Below are 14,853 nucleotides of genomic sequence, written 5' to 3' on the forward strand. Positions count from 1 at the left end.
CAGATAGAGCATGCAATTTTACACAACTTTCTAATTTACTCCTATTTTCATTTTTTTATTGTTCTCTTGGTATCTTTATTTGAAAAGCAGGAATGTAAGCATAGGAGTCGGTCAATTTTTGGTTGAGCACCTGGGTAGCGCTTGCTGATTGGTGGATAATGTAGCAAGATTTCATAGTAAACATGACTATGCCGCACATACCAGATGCATGATCCCTTGCCAGTCTCTGAACTAGCATCCTGATTGGCTGCTTAAAGTCCCTTTACAATGGGATTTGGCTACTGAAGAAATTTTGGGGTTCAAAAACTTCCTTTTTTATATAGAGATATAGTCAGATATTTATAGCTATGCTGCATCACTTTCAAGTGCTTTGGGATTGGGGTATCATGTCCCTTTAAAAATGTTATTGTGGGAGCCTCTATGTATTCAAATGGAGTGCAAGTCACTCATATCAAACAATTGGACAAAAAGGTATACAGCTTGGTAGATATTTGTTAGATCAGGTAAGATCATTCTGTTGTTTTGTGAGATTTAACACAAACAGGTATTCTAATAGGGGGGCAAGCCCGACTTAAACATTTCAGACAAAAAACATTCAGGCTAATAGATATTTTTTGGACCAGATTAGATTAAGGACTCCATTTATAATCCCATGACGGACAAGGGCGTACATATTCGCCCTTTTCCACCAAGCTTCTTCTTTGGCGGGCAGCAATCCGCTACCTGAATTTACCATTGCACACGAGGGCTCCTGTACGAAATGATGACCGCTGCTTATAATTCCTGAAAGCAGTTTCGCTTGTGTGAACCTGCAGTCAAATGGGGGAGAAGGGCTTGATTAATTGAACCCTAAGTGATTATTACAGACAAACACTGGCAATAATAATCATATTATAGGAGCCTCTATTAATTGATTATGGGCTGCCAACCCACGTAAGCCAGATAAGCTCCCCAAATAAAAATTTCAGACAAAAAATAATTTAGGCTAATCGACCTTTGGTATATTAGGTTAAATCAAGAGTTTATTATATAAGATCTAAAACACAAAAGGTGTTATTAATAATTACAGTATTGTGGGAGCCTCTATTTATTCATTATGGGGTGCCAGGTCCCTCATAACAAAAATAGTACAACAAATATATAGCTATGTTTGTTAGATCAGATGTGGTCAATCAGTTTTTATTTTATCCCTTATCTCCTTCGCTACCTGAAATTTCAAAGAAAAAAATGTACAAAATGCCAGAGAATTTTTAGCATTTTTGTTATCACTACATTTAAACAGAAAAAGAGCCTTGTTTTTAATTTATTTTATTTACCTGTCAAAACTATATATATATATATATATATATATATATATATATATATATATATACATATATATATATATATATATTGTTTTAAGTAGACAACCCAAGGTATTGATCTAAGCCCATTTTGGTATATTTCATGCCAACATTTCACTGCAAAGGCAATCATATATAAAAAAATTGTTAACTTTTTCACAAACTTTGGGTTTCTTATTGGAATTATTTACATGCCACTTATGGAATTTGTGACACAAATGATTGTAAAAGCTTATCTGGGGTTTCCTTTGTTCAGAAATAGCAAATAAACATGCGTTGCCATTGTTTTTTTTGTAATTAGAATGCCGCTGATTGCAGCTGTGCACCAGACTTCTATTATTCCCGACAGTGAACGTGTTAACTTTATATGTAGTGTAGAGATTACCCTCCCACCTGACACCTCCCACCCCCTGACCCCTACCTGATCCCTCCCAAACAGCTCTCTTCACTCCCTCCCTCCCTCACCGCCCCCCCCCACACACACACTGGTCACCACCATCTTAGGTACTGGGAGACAGTCTGCCAGTATAGAGTGTAGTTTTATATCATTTTTATTAATATTATTTATATATATATATATATATATATATATATATATATATATATATATATATATATATTATTATTTTTTCTGCAGTGTCAACCCTCCAACCTTCCTGTTCCCCCTAAATTGCTCTCTAACAATACCCCTCCCACTAATGGTGGCCATCTTTAGTACTGGCAACTGTCTATATTTTTTATATTTATTTTATTTCTATATAGTGTAGTGGTCCCCCTCCGGCGATCATTAGCTAGGGCCGGAAAACACCCAATGCCTCCCTCTCCCTTCATTTTTTTCTGCAGTGTAAGGCTCATCCCACCTCCCTCCAATCACACACCCGCCTCATGTTTTCCCTCCCACAACTACCTGATCTAACAAATATTTATTTGCCTAAATTATTTTTTTGTCTGAAACTTTGATTTGGGGGGTCAGCCCCCTAATTAAATACGTAATATCTCTGTAATTATGTTAGATCTAACAAAACAACGGACTGATCATACCTTATCTAACAAATATCTATCAAATTAAATCACTTTTAATTAATTTTTTGATGGGGGGGGTGATGACGGGTTAGCCCCCCCAAAAAAATAATTGTTAATACTGCTCCTTGTATGCTAGATCTAACAAAAACAACAATTGATCAAACCTGATCTAACAAAGATCTAACCAACTGAATTAAGTTTGTTTTAAAATATTGATTTGGGGGGACTAACCCGTCTGAGGTTAAATAAGTTGTGCTCCTGTGTGACTCCAGATGAGGGTATAACTGATGAACCAATCAGAAGCAGGCATACCTGCAAATGCACCAATTAATGTCTATATTCTGATCTGTAGCAGATTGGGGGTGTTCCAGGAATACAAATCTACTTTTTCAAAACTTGTGAATACAATAAATACATAGAAATTACCAGAAAATTCAATTTTACAGTAGAATGTCACTTAAATTGCAATCATAAATGCATATTCTGGTTATCATATTTTAGTTGTCTATACTTTTCATAGCCAAAAAGTATAAGCTGTATTTTTTTTTTCATTTAAAATATTAAACAGTTGTATTAAATGAATATTTGAACAGAACATGAGTGGAAGAAAAAACTTTATAAACAGACAATATATGTTGTTTGAAAGAGCCTTAAATTCATTTTCAAACTGTTAAACAAAAAAGGCTAAATAATTATGGAAAAGCTGCTGTTGAATTCAGTCAATGCTAAATATTGGTTAATGTGGTGCAAACACACAGGATAACCACAATATAACTCAGTTTTCTAATGTTTCTCAAATGGATTGGAATGGCCTTGTATTAAAAAGAATTAAAGGGACATGAAACCCATTTTTTCTTCTTTCATGATTCAGATAGAAACAACCTTCTAATTTACTTCTATTATCAAATTATCTTTATACTCTCTCTCTTGGTATCTTTTGTTGAAAAGCAGAGACAAGCTCAGGAGCATACATGTGTCTGGTGCTTTATATAGTAGCAGCATTGTAAGAATGTTATAAATTTGCAAGAGCACTAGATGGCAGTGTTATTTCCTACCATGCAGTGCTTCAGCCACCTACCTAGGTATCTCTTCAACAAACAACACCATGAGAACAAAGCATTTTTTTTAAATAGTATGCTCTGTGTGAATCAGAAAATATTTTTTTTAAGTTTCATAACTCTTTAATAAGGAACTACATGCATATCATTTTTGTTCTTTTGTATCATATACAGAAAATGATCATTAAAACTGCAATTGCTAGCATCACTAAACATTAAAGGGACATTCCTGTCAAAATTTAAATGAACATAGAGGAATTAGATCTTTGTATAGAAACATACAGTTATCACTGTTTTAGTGTTAACATTTTTGTCTGCGTGTGCATGTGAAGCATAGATAGATATGCTCAGTGCACTAGCATTGTAAATAATGCAGCTGCTCAGGGAGCTACTGGTTTTTTTTGTTTTTTGTTTTGGATTCTCTATGTTTTTAAACACTTGAATGGTTTCATAAATTGCAACCAGAACTGTTAAGTTTAAGTTATTGGGCTATAGCTTTCATTAAAATTTCTCATAGTTCCACACAGAGGAAAAGCTAAAAACATACTCCTTATCTATCTCAAAAACCAAAAAGCTAGTTTACCTGAAAATGATATGTTTTATAATTATTGCCAGGAAATAATTTACTATAATGTTGCATGCCAATTTAGTGTAATGTTAAGATATATAAGTACTTAAAATTAAGATTATATTTTAAGACTGACATGTCTTGCAATACTAAAAAAAAGAGACCTATTTGTATTATGTCAATATTTATTTTCTTACCAACAAAATGAGTGCTGTCCAAAGCAGATATCGCTGCCTCTATCGAATGATGATAAGCAGGTGGGTCTATTTCAGATTCCATTCAGATATTTCACAATATTCTTCTAATCCTTTAGTTAGATGGATGAAAAGCACAAACTGTACCTATTGGCAGAAAATCAATCACATCATTATAGCAAAAGTTTTTTACAATGCTGTTTAAATTCTATTCGGTTTAGTGTTCCAAAATGTATTAAGGGGATTGTAACCCACTGTCTGGCTTTGGTAATAACAAATAGCAAATTCTCATACTAACTGCTAAATAATATTAATAAATTAAGGCCTAGATTATAAGTGGAGCGCTATTGATAGTGCTGGGTGTGCTATCAATATCATGGGACTACGCTATTGATTAGCGCAATCTGATATTACAAAGTCCCTTGGATCTGGATTTACACAGATCTTAGTGTACTAATTACTACTTGTAGCTACAAATTTTGGTTATGTTCTTTAGGAGGTACAAGTTGTACCTACTACCAATCCAGCCTCTAAAGAAATTAACAAGGCAAGGCATCACATAAAGAAAAAAGTCTGTAAATATTGAGAAAAAAAAGTGCTAAAAAATTGCCACTCACAAATTAGTAGTGAGAAATGTCTAAATTTATTATTTAATATTAGAGATGTGCAGCCAAGAAATTTTAATTTCGGACAAAATTTACAAAGCTACAGGTGAAAAGTTCACCTGTAGCTACAATACTTACCATAACGTGCTCCGGAGAGTGCGCTAACCCTATCATCTTCTTGCCAGAGCCACAGCCTCACTAAAAGCAGGTTTAATGCTCTCGGTTCCCAGGACCTGCGCTAAGTTTAGTGGTCCTAGAAGCCAAGTGTGCTAAGCCTGCTCTGGCAAGAAGAGGATTCTTTTAGCGAGCATACCAGAGCGCATTAAGGTAAGTATTAACTCCTTAAAAATAATTAAAGGAAACAAATAAACACTGATGATTTTCATCAGTATTTTTTCATTTTCTTTAGTGCATTCATTCATATATTTGCTTTGTTATAAGAAAACGAAAATCTGATTTTGTCATGAATGTGCATTCGTACAAAAACAAATGCTTATCTCTATTCAATACATAACCAATAGATAAAGTTAGCCACTGATGCACCTTAAAAAACACATGAATACAGTGAGCACCAAACAGATCCCTCCAACAAGAGCTATAACACTGCCCCACAACAAGGACCAGATTATAAGTGGTGCGCTAATGATAGCACGGAACACAATAAATTAAGCAGTATCACTGGGCAGTGCTAATGTTAGCGTGCAACTTGATATTACAAGTCCATGGTAAATCAGATTTACCATAGAAGGTTTAGCGCAGCCGACATCGCTCTCGCGCACCCATTACTTTCAATGGATATTGCAAATGCACCAAATAGTGAAAGTTATGGATTGCACTTGAGCAAAAGCCCAAATACCGCTAGAAGAATTAGCGTGACCTGAGACCTGAAGTAAAGTGTAAGGGTTAAAAAAAAGTTTTACATAACACACCTAAAACATATTAAAATAAAAAATGTCACTCATATATACACTTTTTTTTATTAAAAATTATAACATTTATGTTTAAAAAAATGTTTTAAAAGGGTTAAAAAGGGGTATGGTATATGGCAAAGTGTTTGACTGGGAAGGACCCCAATGTGTGTGGGTGTGTGTGTATACATAAGTATTCATGCCTATATATGTGTTTATATGCGTACAAATACATGCATATATACACATATAGACACACATATATACTGTATATACAATTGTGAGCCCTTCCCAGTCAAAGACCTTTAAATATGCAATATAATTTGTAATACATTTTAATATGTTTTAATGTGTTTTAAATAGAAACACTTCATATTCCAATGTTCTTCACTTAGAAAATGTTTCTATTTGTATATACAATATATGTCTATATATAGTATATATCTATATATTTATATATTCATTTAGATATATAGGTATACATATATGTTTTACAAAAATGCATACAGATATATATAAAAACATATATTTTAAAACAAAAAGAAAATTTTCTTCTAAGTGAACATAGGAATTTAAATTATTCCTAACGCACCTTTTGGTTAGCACGGTAGCGATAAAAGGAAAAGGCTTTCTTTAGTGCGGCCCATAGAATTCAATGGGGAGAGGGAGTTAGCAAGGTCCTGATATCCAAAGTCTTAAAATTAAAGGGCCATGATACCCAAATATTGAAGCACATGAAAGTTCTGCAGCATAGCTATAAAAAGCTGTCTAGAAAATATCACCTGAACATCTCTATGTAAAAAAGAAAGATATTTTACCTCAAAAATGTCCTAAGTATTCAAACCCCATTTCAAAGGACTTTAAGCAGCAAATTAGTATGTCTGTCCCGGGAAAGGCAAGGGAGTGAGCCTTGTGCACACTCATGTTATTTCCCTATTCAGTTTAAGGAATTTACTATGAAATTTCATAAAAGTTAAGTCAAATCTCATGAGATCACAGTAAAAGAGTTCATGACCTCAGCACTCCACTGCTGATGCTGATTGGCTGCAGTTCATTTCTTCGTTTTTTATTTTTTTTTACCTGGAGCTGGGTAGCAGCTGAGTATAACTTTTTACACAGAACTTACTCTGCTGAGCTGAGGAAAATGTGAGGTAAAATATCTTCCTTTTTTTACATAGAGATGCTCAGGTGATATTTTCATGTCAGATTTTTACAGTTATACTGCACCAGTTTCAAGTGATTTAGCATATGAGTATTATGTCCCTTTAAGGTCTCTGAGTATTTCACTCAATCGCTAACTTTTTACTTTCAACTTGTAATACCAGTGCTAACCAAACAGCGCACATTTTTTTTACCTTGAGCGCAGTTAGCACTTGTGTGCCACTTGTAATCTGGCCCTAAATAATTAACAATACACAAACAATCACTAAAAAAGTAATAGTGTCTCACAGTTCATATTAAGGAATATGTGTCCCCATAGCTTGATTAATTAATATCCTTAAAGGGACAGTAAATTCCATTTTAAACTTTCATGATTCAGATAGGGCATGTCATTTTAAACAACTTTCAAATTTACTTTTATCATCAAATTTGCTTTTTTCTCTTGATATTTTTTGTTAAAGGCTAAACTTATGTAGGTTTATAGACTGATTTCTAAGACTCTTGCAGTCCTCTTCTTAGCTCACAGTCTGGCTGTGAATAGCTAATAACATGTACAGTTTGTTCATGTTTGCCATATAGATAATATTGTGCTCACCCCCAGTTGAGTTATTTAAGAGTCAGCACTAATTGCCTTAAATGCAAGTCTGTCAAAAAAATCTAAGATAAGGAGGATGTCTGCAGAAGTTTAGATACAAGGTAATCATAGAGGTAAAAAGCGTATTAATATAACAGTGTTGGTTACGCAAAACTGGGGAATGGTAAATAAAGGAATTATCTATCTTTTTTTAAATAATAGCATTTTTGGTGTTTACTGTCACTTTAAAAGGGCCAGTGTATATTGAAAAATACAAGTACGGTAAATAACTAGGCTATTCTCTAATGAACACAGAGCTGATAAAGCCAATATAAAGTAAGTATATATATATATACGTATATGTGTGTGTTTATATCTGTTTGTGTATGCGTGCACATATAAACATGTATACATTTATACACATGTATACATACACACATACAAATAAATAGACATATATACAGTATATATGCACACACACTTTTTAGCCCTTCCCAGTCAAACACTTTGACATATACAATATCCCTTTTTAGCTCCTTTTATACATTCATTTCAATAATAAACATTTTTTTAATAAATATGTGTATATATGAGTGTAATACTTTATTTTAATATGTTTTACATGTATTTTGTTAAACTTTTATTCTAGCCCTAACACTTTACTTTAGGTCACAAGTGATGCTAATTCTTCTACCGCTATTTTGGATAGTGCTCGAGTGAAACCCATAACTTTCAACTTGTAATAAGCGGTGTATAGATCAGTCTCAATATCCATTAGGGTGCACTAAAGGGATGTTGGCCGAGCTAAACAGTCTTTGGTAATTCTGTTTTACCATGGACTTGTAATATCAACTTGAATGCTAATTATAGCATGGTTCAACGCTATTGATATCACACCCTGTGCTATCAATAGCGCTCCACTTGTAATCTGGGTCCATATGTTTAAATCAATTCAGCTGTTTATATAATTATTTTTTTCAGCTCCCTTATAAGATATAGGGGCTGAATTATCCTGTTACCACGCAAGCCTTCAGGCTCGCCAGAAACAGCAGTTATGAAGCAGCGGTCTAAAGACTGCTAGTCCATAACTTGTCCGCCTGCTGTGAGGCTGCGGACATCAATCCGCCTGATCCTATACAATCGGGCTGATTGACACCCCCTGCGATTGGCCGCAAATCTGCAGGGGGAGACATTGCACAAGCAGTTCACAAGAACTGCTTGTGCAATGATAAATGCTGAATGCGTATGCTGTCAGGATTTATCACTGTGCGGCAGACATGATACGCTACATCGTATCATGTCCGCTCGCACTTTCATAAATCAGCCACTTATTCTGTGTTTATCTAATATTACCACTATTTTATATAGCTTTATATTTATACTATATATATAATTAAATGTTCTCCTTAAAGGGATACTAAACCCAAATTGTTTATTTCCTGATTTAGATAGATCAAGCAATTTTAAGCAACTTTCTAATTTACTCATATTATCAATTTTTCTTCGTCCTCCTGATATCTTTATATGAAATCTAAGCTAAGGAGCTGGCCCATTTTTGGTTCAGACACTGGATAGCACTTGCTAATTGGTGGCTACATTTAGCCACCAATCTGCAAGCGTAATTCTGGTGCTGAACCAAAAATGGTCCGGCTCCCAAGCATACATTCTTGCTTTTCAAATAAAGATAGCAAGAGAACGAAGAAAAAACCATAATAGGAGTAAATTAGAAAGTTGCTTAAAATTGCATGCTCTATCTGAATCATGAAAGAAAAATTTGGGTTTAGTGTCCCTTAAAAATGGTACAATTCTCTTTTTAATTGTGTTAATGCAATTCACAGATCATACAGTAAGTACAGACTAGTCTCACTCTCCCTATAAGGTACACTGTTTTAATGTTCTTATTATATTCCTACCTTCCATCTGTCCCTCTAGCCCTGCTCTTCCCCCAACCCAACTTGTCTATTTCTTTCATCTTTTCTCCACAACATAATTTTTCTTACTTTTCTCTCCCTAACTAAAAGAACATGAGAAGACCATTAATATCATTTTATTTTTGTTTTAAAAAAAAGTGATCATTCCTCTGAATATCACTTATCACAATGTATACCAAACCTATTTTGTAGCTAAGAAGTCTGAATAGTCACATGTGAATTCAACTAGAGCCAGTTTAGTAGAGTCATAAAGATTATCATAAGTGAAAGTAAATTACTGAAGCAAAGACTGTTGCTTAGAGGTTATTCAAAACTTGGTATAGAAGTAGCATTTTTTGTATAGGAAGGGGTTGATTAGTGTGGCTAAGAGCAGGGCCAGCTCAAGACACGGTGCTAACAATATGCTGACTGGGTCTGAGAATGAAATGACAACCCCAGCTGTCATCATTCCACTATAATCTAAATCCAATCATAGCACTGCATTATACCATCATAAACTCAAAATAGATACATAGTACAATTGGGACATGGGCTCATTTATATTATATAAGGCAACCCTATTCTCCCCATGTGCTGCAACCCTACTCTCCCCATGTGCTGCAACCCTACTCTCACCATGTTGTGCAATCCTACTCTCCCCATGTGCTGCAACCCTATTCTCCCCATGTGCTGCAACCCTACTCTCACCATGTGCTGCAACCCTACTCTCGCCATGTTCTGCAATCCTACTGTCCCCATGTGCTGCAACCCTACTCTTACCATATTCTGCAACCCTACTCTCCCCATGTTCTGTAACCCTACTCTCACCATGTGCTGCAACCCTACTCTCCCCATGTGCTACAACCCTACCCTCCCCATGTTCTGCAACCCTGCTCTCCCCATGTGCTGCAACCCTACTCTCCCCATGTGCTGCAACGCTACTCTCCCCATGTTCTGCAGCGCTACTCTCCCCATGTGCTGCAACCCTACTCTCCCCATGTTTTTCAACCCTACTCTCACCATGTGCTGCAACCCTACTCTCTCCATGTGCTGCAACCCTACTCTCCCCATGTGCTTCAACCCTACTCTCCCCATGTGCTGCAACTCTACTCTCCCCATGTGCTGAAACCCTACTCTTCCCATGTGCTGCAACTCTACTCTCCCCATGTTCTGCAACCCTACTCTCCCCCTCCCCATGTTCTGCAACTCTACTCTCCCCATGTTCTGCAACCCTACGCTCACCATGTTGTGCAACCCTACTCTCACCATGTGCTGCAATCCTACTCTCACCATGTGCTGCAACCCTACTCTCACCATGTTGTGCAACCCTACTCTCACCATGTTCTGCAATCCTACTGTCCCCATGTGCTGCAACCCTACTCTTACCATATTCTGCAACCCTACTCTCCCCATGTTCTGTAACCCTACTCTCACCATGTGCTGCAACCCTACTCTCCCCATGTGCTACAACCCTCCCCTCCCCATGTTCTGCAACCCTACTCTCCCCATGTGCTGCAACCCTACTCTCCCCATGTGCTGCAACGCTACTCTCCCCATGTTCTGCAGCGCTACTCTCCCCATGTGCTGCAACCCTACTCTCCCCATGTTTTTCAACCCTACTCTCCCCATGTGCTGCAACCCTACTCTCCCCATGTGCTGCAACCCTACTCTCCCCATGTGCTGCAACTCTACTCTCCCCATGTGCTGCAACCCTACTCTCCCCATGTGCTGCAACCCTACTCTCCCCATGTGCTGCAACTCTACTCTCCCCATGTTCTGCAACTCTACTCTCCCCATGTTCTGCAACCCTACTCTCCCCATGTGCTGCAACCCTACTCCCCCCATGTTGTGCAACCCTACTCTCCCCATGTGCTGCAACCCTACTCTCCCTATGCTCTGCAACCCTACTCTCCCCATGTTGTGCAACCCTACTCTCCCCATGTGCTGCAACCCTACTCTCCTCATGTTGTGCAACCCTACTCTCCCCATGTGATGCAACCCTACTCTCCCCATGTTGTGCAACCCTACTCTCCCCATGTGCTGCAACCCTACTCTCCTCATGTTGTGCAACCCTACTCTCATCATGTTCTGCAACCCTACTCTCCCCATGTGATGCAACCCTACTATCCCCATGTTCTGCAACCCTACTCTCCCCATGTTGTGCAACCTTACTCTCCACATGTTATTCAACCCTACTCTCCCCATGTGCTGCAACCTTTCTCCCCCTATTTGCTGAAACCCTACTCTCCCCATGTTGTGCATCCTTACTCTCCACATGTTATTCAACCCTACTCTCCCCATGTGCTGCAACCTTTCTCCCCCTATTTGCTGAAACCCTACTCTTTCCATGTGCTGCAACCCTTATCTCCGTGTTGAGGTGTCATAAAACCAGTGAATTTATCCCTAGAATATTCACATAGTTAATTTTAAAACTATATTGTGCAAAACTATAGAGGAGGCTTTGGCCTAGCATTTGTCTAAGAAGGACACTCCCCTGTAGCCTTTGATAAGTATATAATAGGATGCACTTTAGGGGATTAAGTATACGATGGGGGTCCACCAGTTACCAACACACATTATTTTCCTCCCTCTCTCTCTCTCTCTTTCTCTTTCTTTCTTCTCCTCCTGCTGAAAGCCTGCTACACATTTACCACCACACTAGAAACTTCATTGACCACCATTATAGGAAACTGACACTCTTTACCTAGACAGTTATTGGAGCAGTCCATTGCCCTGTTTGAGGTGGGAACAGATCAAACATTCTATCTAAGCAATACATTTACTGATTTTTTGTATTAACTATATTATATATATAACACCCATAGGTCAAAAATCTACACAAACATGGGTTCAGCCCATTCCAACATCCGCCAATTAAACTATACTGAATACTTTATCAGCAATATGTAAATGTAAAAACATGAATAAAACATATCTACAATATATTGTCAGTTGCAAAATAAATACAGATAGCATTTACCAATCATTACCAGTAAATTATATTAAAAAGTTATTTTAATAAAAAATAAATGCCTCTCTATGCATTTGCAGCACAATCACCCAACTGGTTATAAAAAAGATATATAAAAAAGAAGGTTTAGAAGAAATTATGCTCCCATTGAGGGGTGGGGCAAAGAGGTAATAATAATATGTTAATTTTTAATTGTTCTCTCTAAGTATATGTAAGTATACAGTGAGATATAAGATCATGAGGACTTTTGTGTTTAGATAGCAATAAGATAATGAGGCCACTCTCCCTGCAAGCTCAGTCCACTTGATTTTGTTGTGTTGTCTTTTAGCAGAAACAGATATTTCATATACAACAAATAAACCAAAGGATCATATTCCCATACCTTTTAAAATCTTCCGCTGGCATAACAAGTAGTTTAAAACCCATTGGGCTAGATTACAAATGGCGTGCTAATGTACTAATAAACACTACATTATTTTCTATGTGAAGAACATAGGAATGTAAAATATGCATTTTGTACAACGTGTAAAATATATAGATATATTCTATGGATTATTTAGAATATTTTACAGTATGTTTGTTCATTTTTAATAATTTTTAATAATTTATATGAATAATTTTTAATATTTTATTTGTAATATTTTAATAACGTGCCTTAAGAATACTAAGTTCTCATGTGAGCTATCCTAACCTCGTTAAGATCTAAATTGAGAAAATCTAAGCGCAAAATGCATATTTTACATTCCTATGTTTTTCGCATACTTTTTATTTTGAATATATATATGTATGATACTGGTCATGTAAACTACATATCTATACCTATATATCTATAGGAATATATATAAATATGTATTTAGGAATAAAAGGACATTATCCTGTAAGTGAAAAACATTGGAATGTTAAGTATGTACAGTAAATATACAGTAAAACATATATATATATATATATATATATATATATATATATATATATATATATATTATATATATATATGTATATATATATATATATATATATATATATATATATATATATATGCATATTTAGACATCTATATGTATGTATCTCTATGTTAAAGCCTTTTGCCTGCCTTTTTTTTCTAACACCTGAGACCTCATATCTTTGAGCCTTAACATTGTTATTATGAGTGTATTTTTGATGTTTTTTGTGACACTTTTTATTCGAGTGCAACAGTTAACCAGAGCTCTGAAGTCGCGCCAACCTGACAAGCTTTAAATTGAAAGGCGCTTGAGCAAACGCGTTGACTAGAAATACGCGTGCTACATCCGACACGCACAAACACCCCGTCCCCCGATATTGCTCGCCCATTGAAGAGAAACCAATTTAACAGTGCAATGTCCTTTAACTTATTAGGATTAATATTATGCTTGATCAGAACCTTTCAATTATTAAAAACAACTTGGACATTTCTTAATTATTGAACTTTGGACACTTCTTAATTATTATTATTTTATAACTTTGTATTACTTATTTAAGAGACAGCAGCTGGAGAGCTGTATTGCTGTCTGTTGCTACATCGACATTCAATCAAAACACATCAGACTTTATTTTAAATGTGGGTAGAACTGATTTTAGTTTTGTAATTATGTCTTAATAAAGTTTTGATATATTAATCTTAAAATTGGGGATTTTCTTCTAAGAAATCTGAATAGTTATATACAAATGATATCTATAATGTGCTACAGTGTTCTTTTATTTCCAACTGTCTACTTAAAGGGACAGTCTAGTCAAAATTAAACTTTCGTGATTCAGATAAGGCATGCAATTTTAATCAACTTTCCAATTTACTTTAATCATCAAATTTGCTTTGTTATCTTGGCATTTTTTGTTGAAAGCTAAACCTAGGTAGGCTCAAAGGGCTAATTTCTAAGCTCTTGAAGGCCACTTATCTCAGTGCATTTAAACAGTTTTTCAAAGCTAGACAGCGCTAGTTCATGTGTGTAATATAGACAACATTGTGCTCACTCCTGTGAAGTTATTCATGGGTCAGCATTGATTGGCTAAAATGCAAGTCTGTCAAAAGAACTAAAATAAAGGGGGCAGTCTGCAAAGGCTTAGATACAAGGTAATCACAGAGGTAAAAAGTGTATTAATATAACAGTGTTGGTTATGCAAAACTGCGTGATGGTAATAAAGGGATTATCTATTGTTTTAAACAATAAAAATTCTGGAGTAGACTGTCCCTTTAAGCATTCTCACACAATCAATACACAGATTCCCACAAAACATTAACATTTTACTGGTTTACAATAATTAACAATAATATCAAAAACCTGGTTACATTTCCTAGCGTTATCTTCTCAGTGAACGTATATTTTACACTGTGTATATAATATGTGAGTCTGCTTCTTTTGTGTATCCTTTATATGTATATGGCTGGAGCCTAGAAGTAACTTTTACTATTGAGTATATCTGGCTATAAGTAGCAAAGGACAGAGACTTACTTGTTACCTACCTTTTCCTGATAAACCGTCACAATTTCTTGCGAGTAATCACTACAATCCCAGAATACAAAGG

The 14,853-nt window shown here is 35.8% G+C and overlaps 1 protein-coding gene across 2 annotated transcripts in view; it reads right to left on the reverse strand.

Annotated features, from left to right (window-relative positions):
• NR1H4 (nuclear receptor subfamily 1 group H member 4) overlaps window positions 1–14,853 on the reverse strand; it is a 220,635-nt gene that overhangs the window by 144,256 nt on the left and 61,526 nt on the right. For both annotated transcript variants that reach the window (XM_053716999.1, XM_053716998.1), the window contains exon 2: window positions 4,190–4,333. In XM_053716999.1, coding sequence (XP_053572974.1) covers window positions 4,190–4,271 — 82 coding nt within the window. In that variant the 5' untranslated portion in view covers window positions 4,272–4,333. The remainder of the gene's footprint in view (window positions 1–4,189; window positions 4,334–14,853) is intronic.

Source organism: Bombina bombina, chromosome 6, assembly GCF_027579735.1.
Source record: "Bombina bombina isolate aBomBom1 chromosome 6, aBomBom1.pri, whole genome shotgun sequence".
Classification (NCBI taxonomy): domain Eukaryota; kingdom Metazoa; phylum Chordata; class Amphibia; order Anura; family Bombinatoridae; genus Bombina; species Bombina bombina.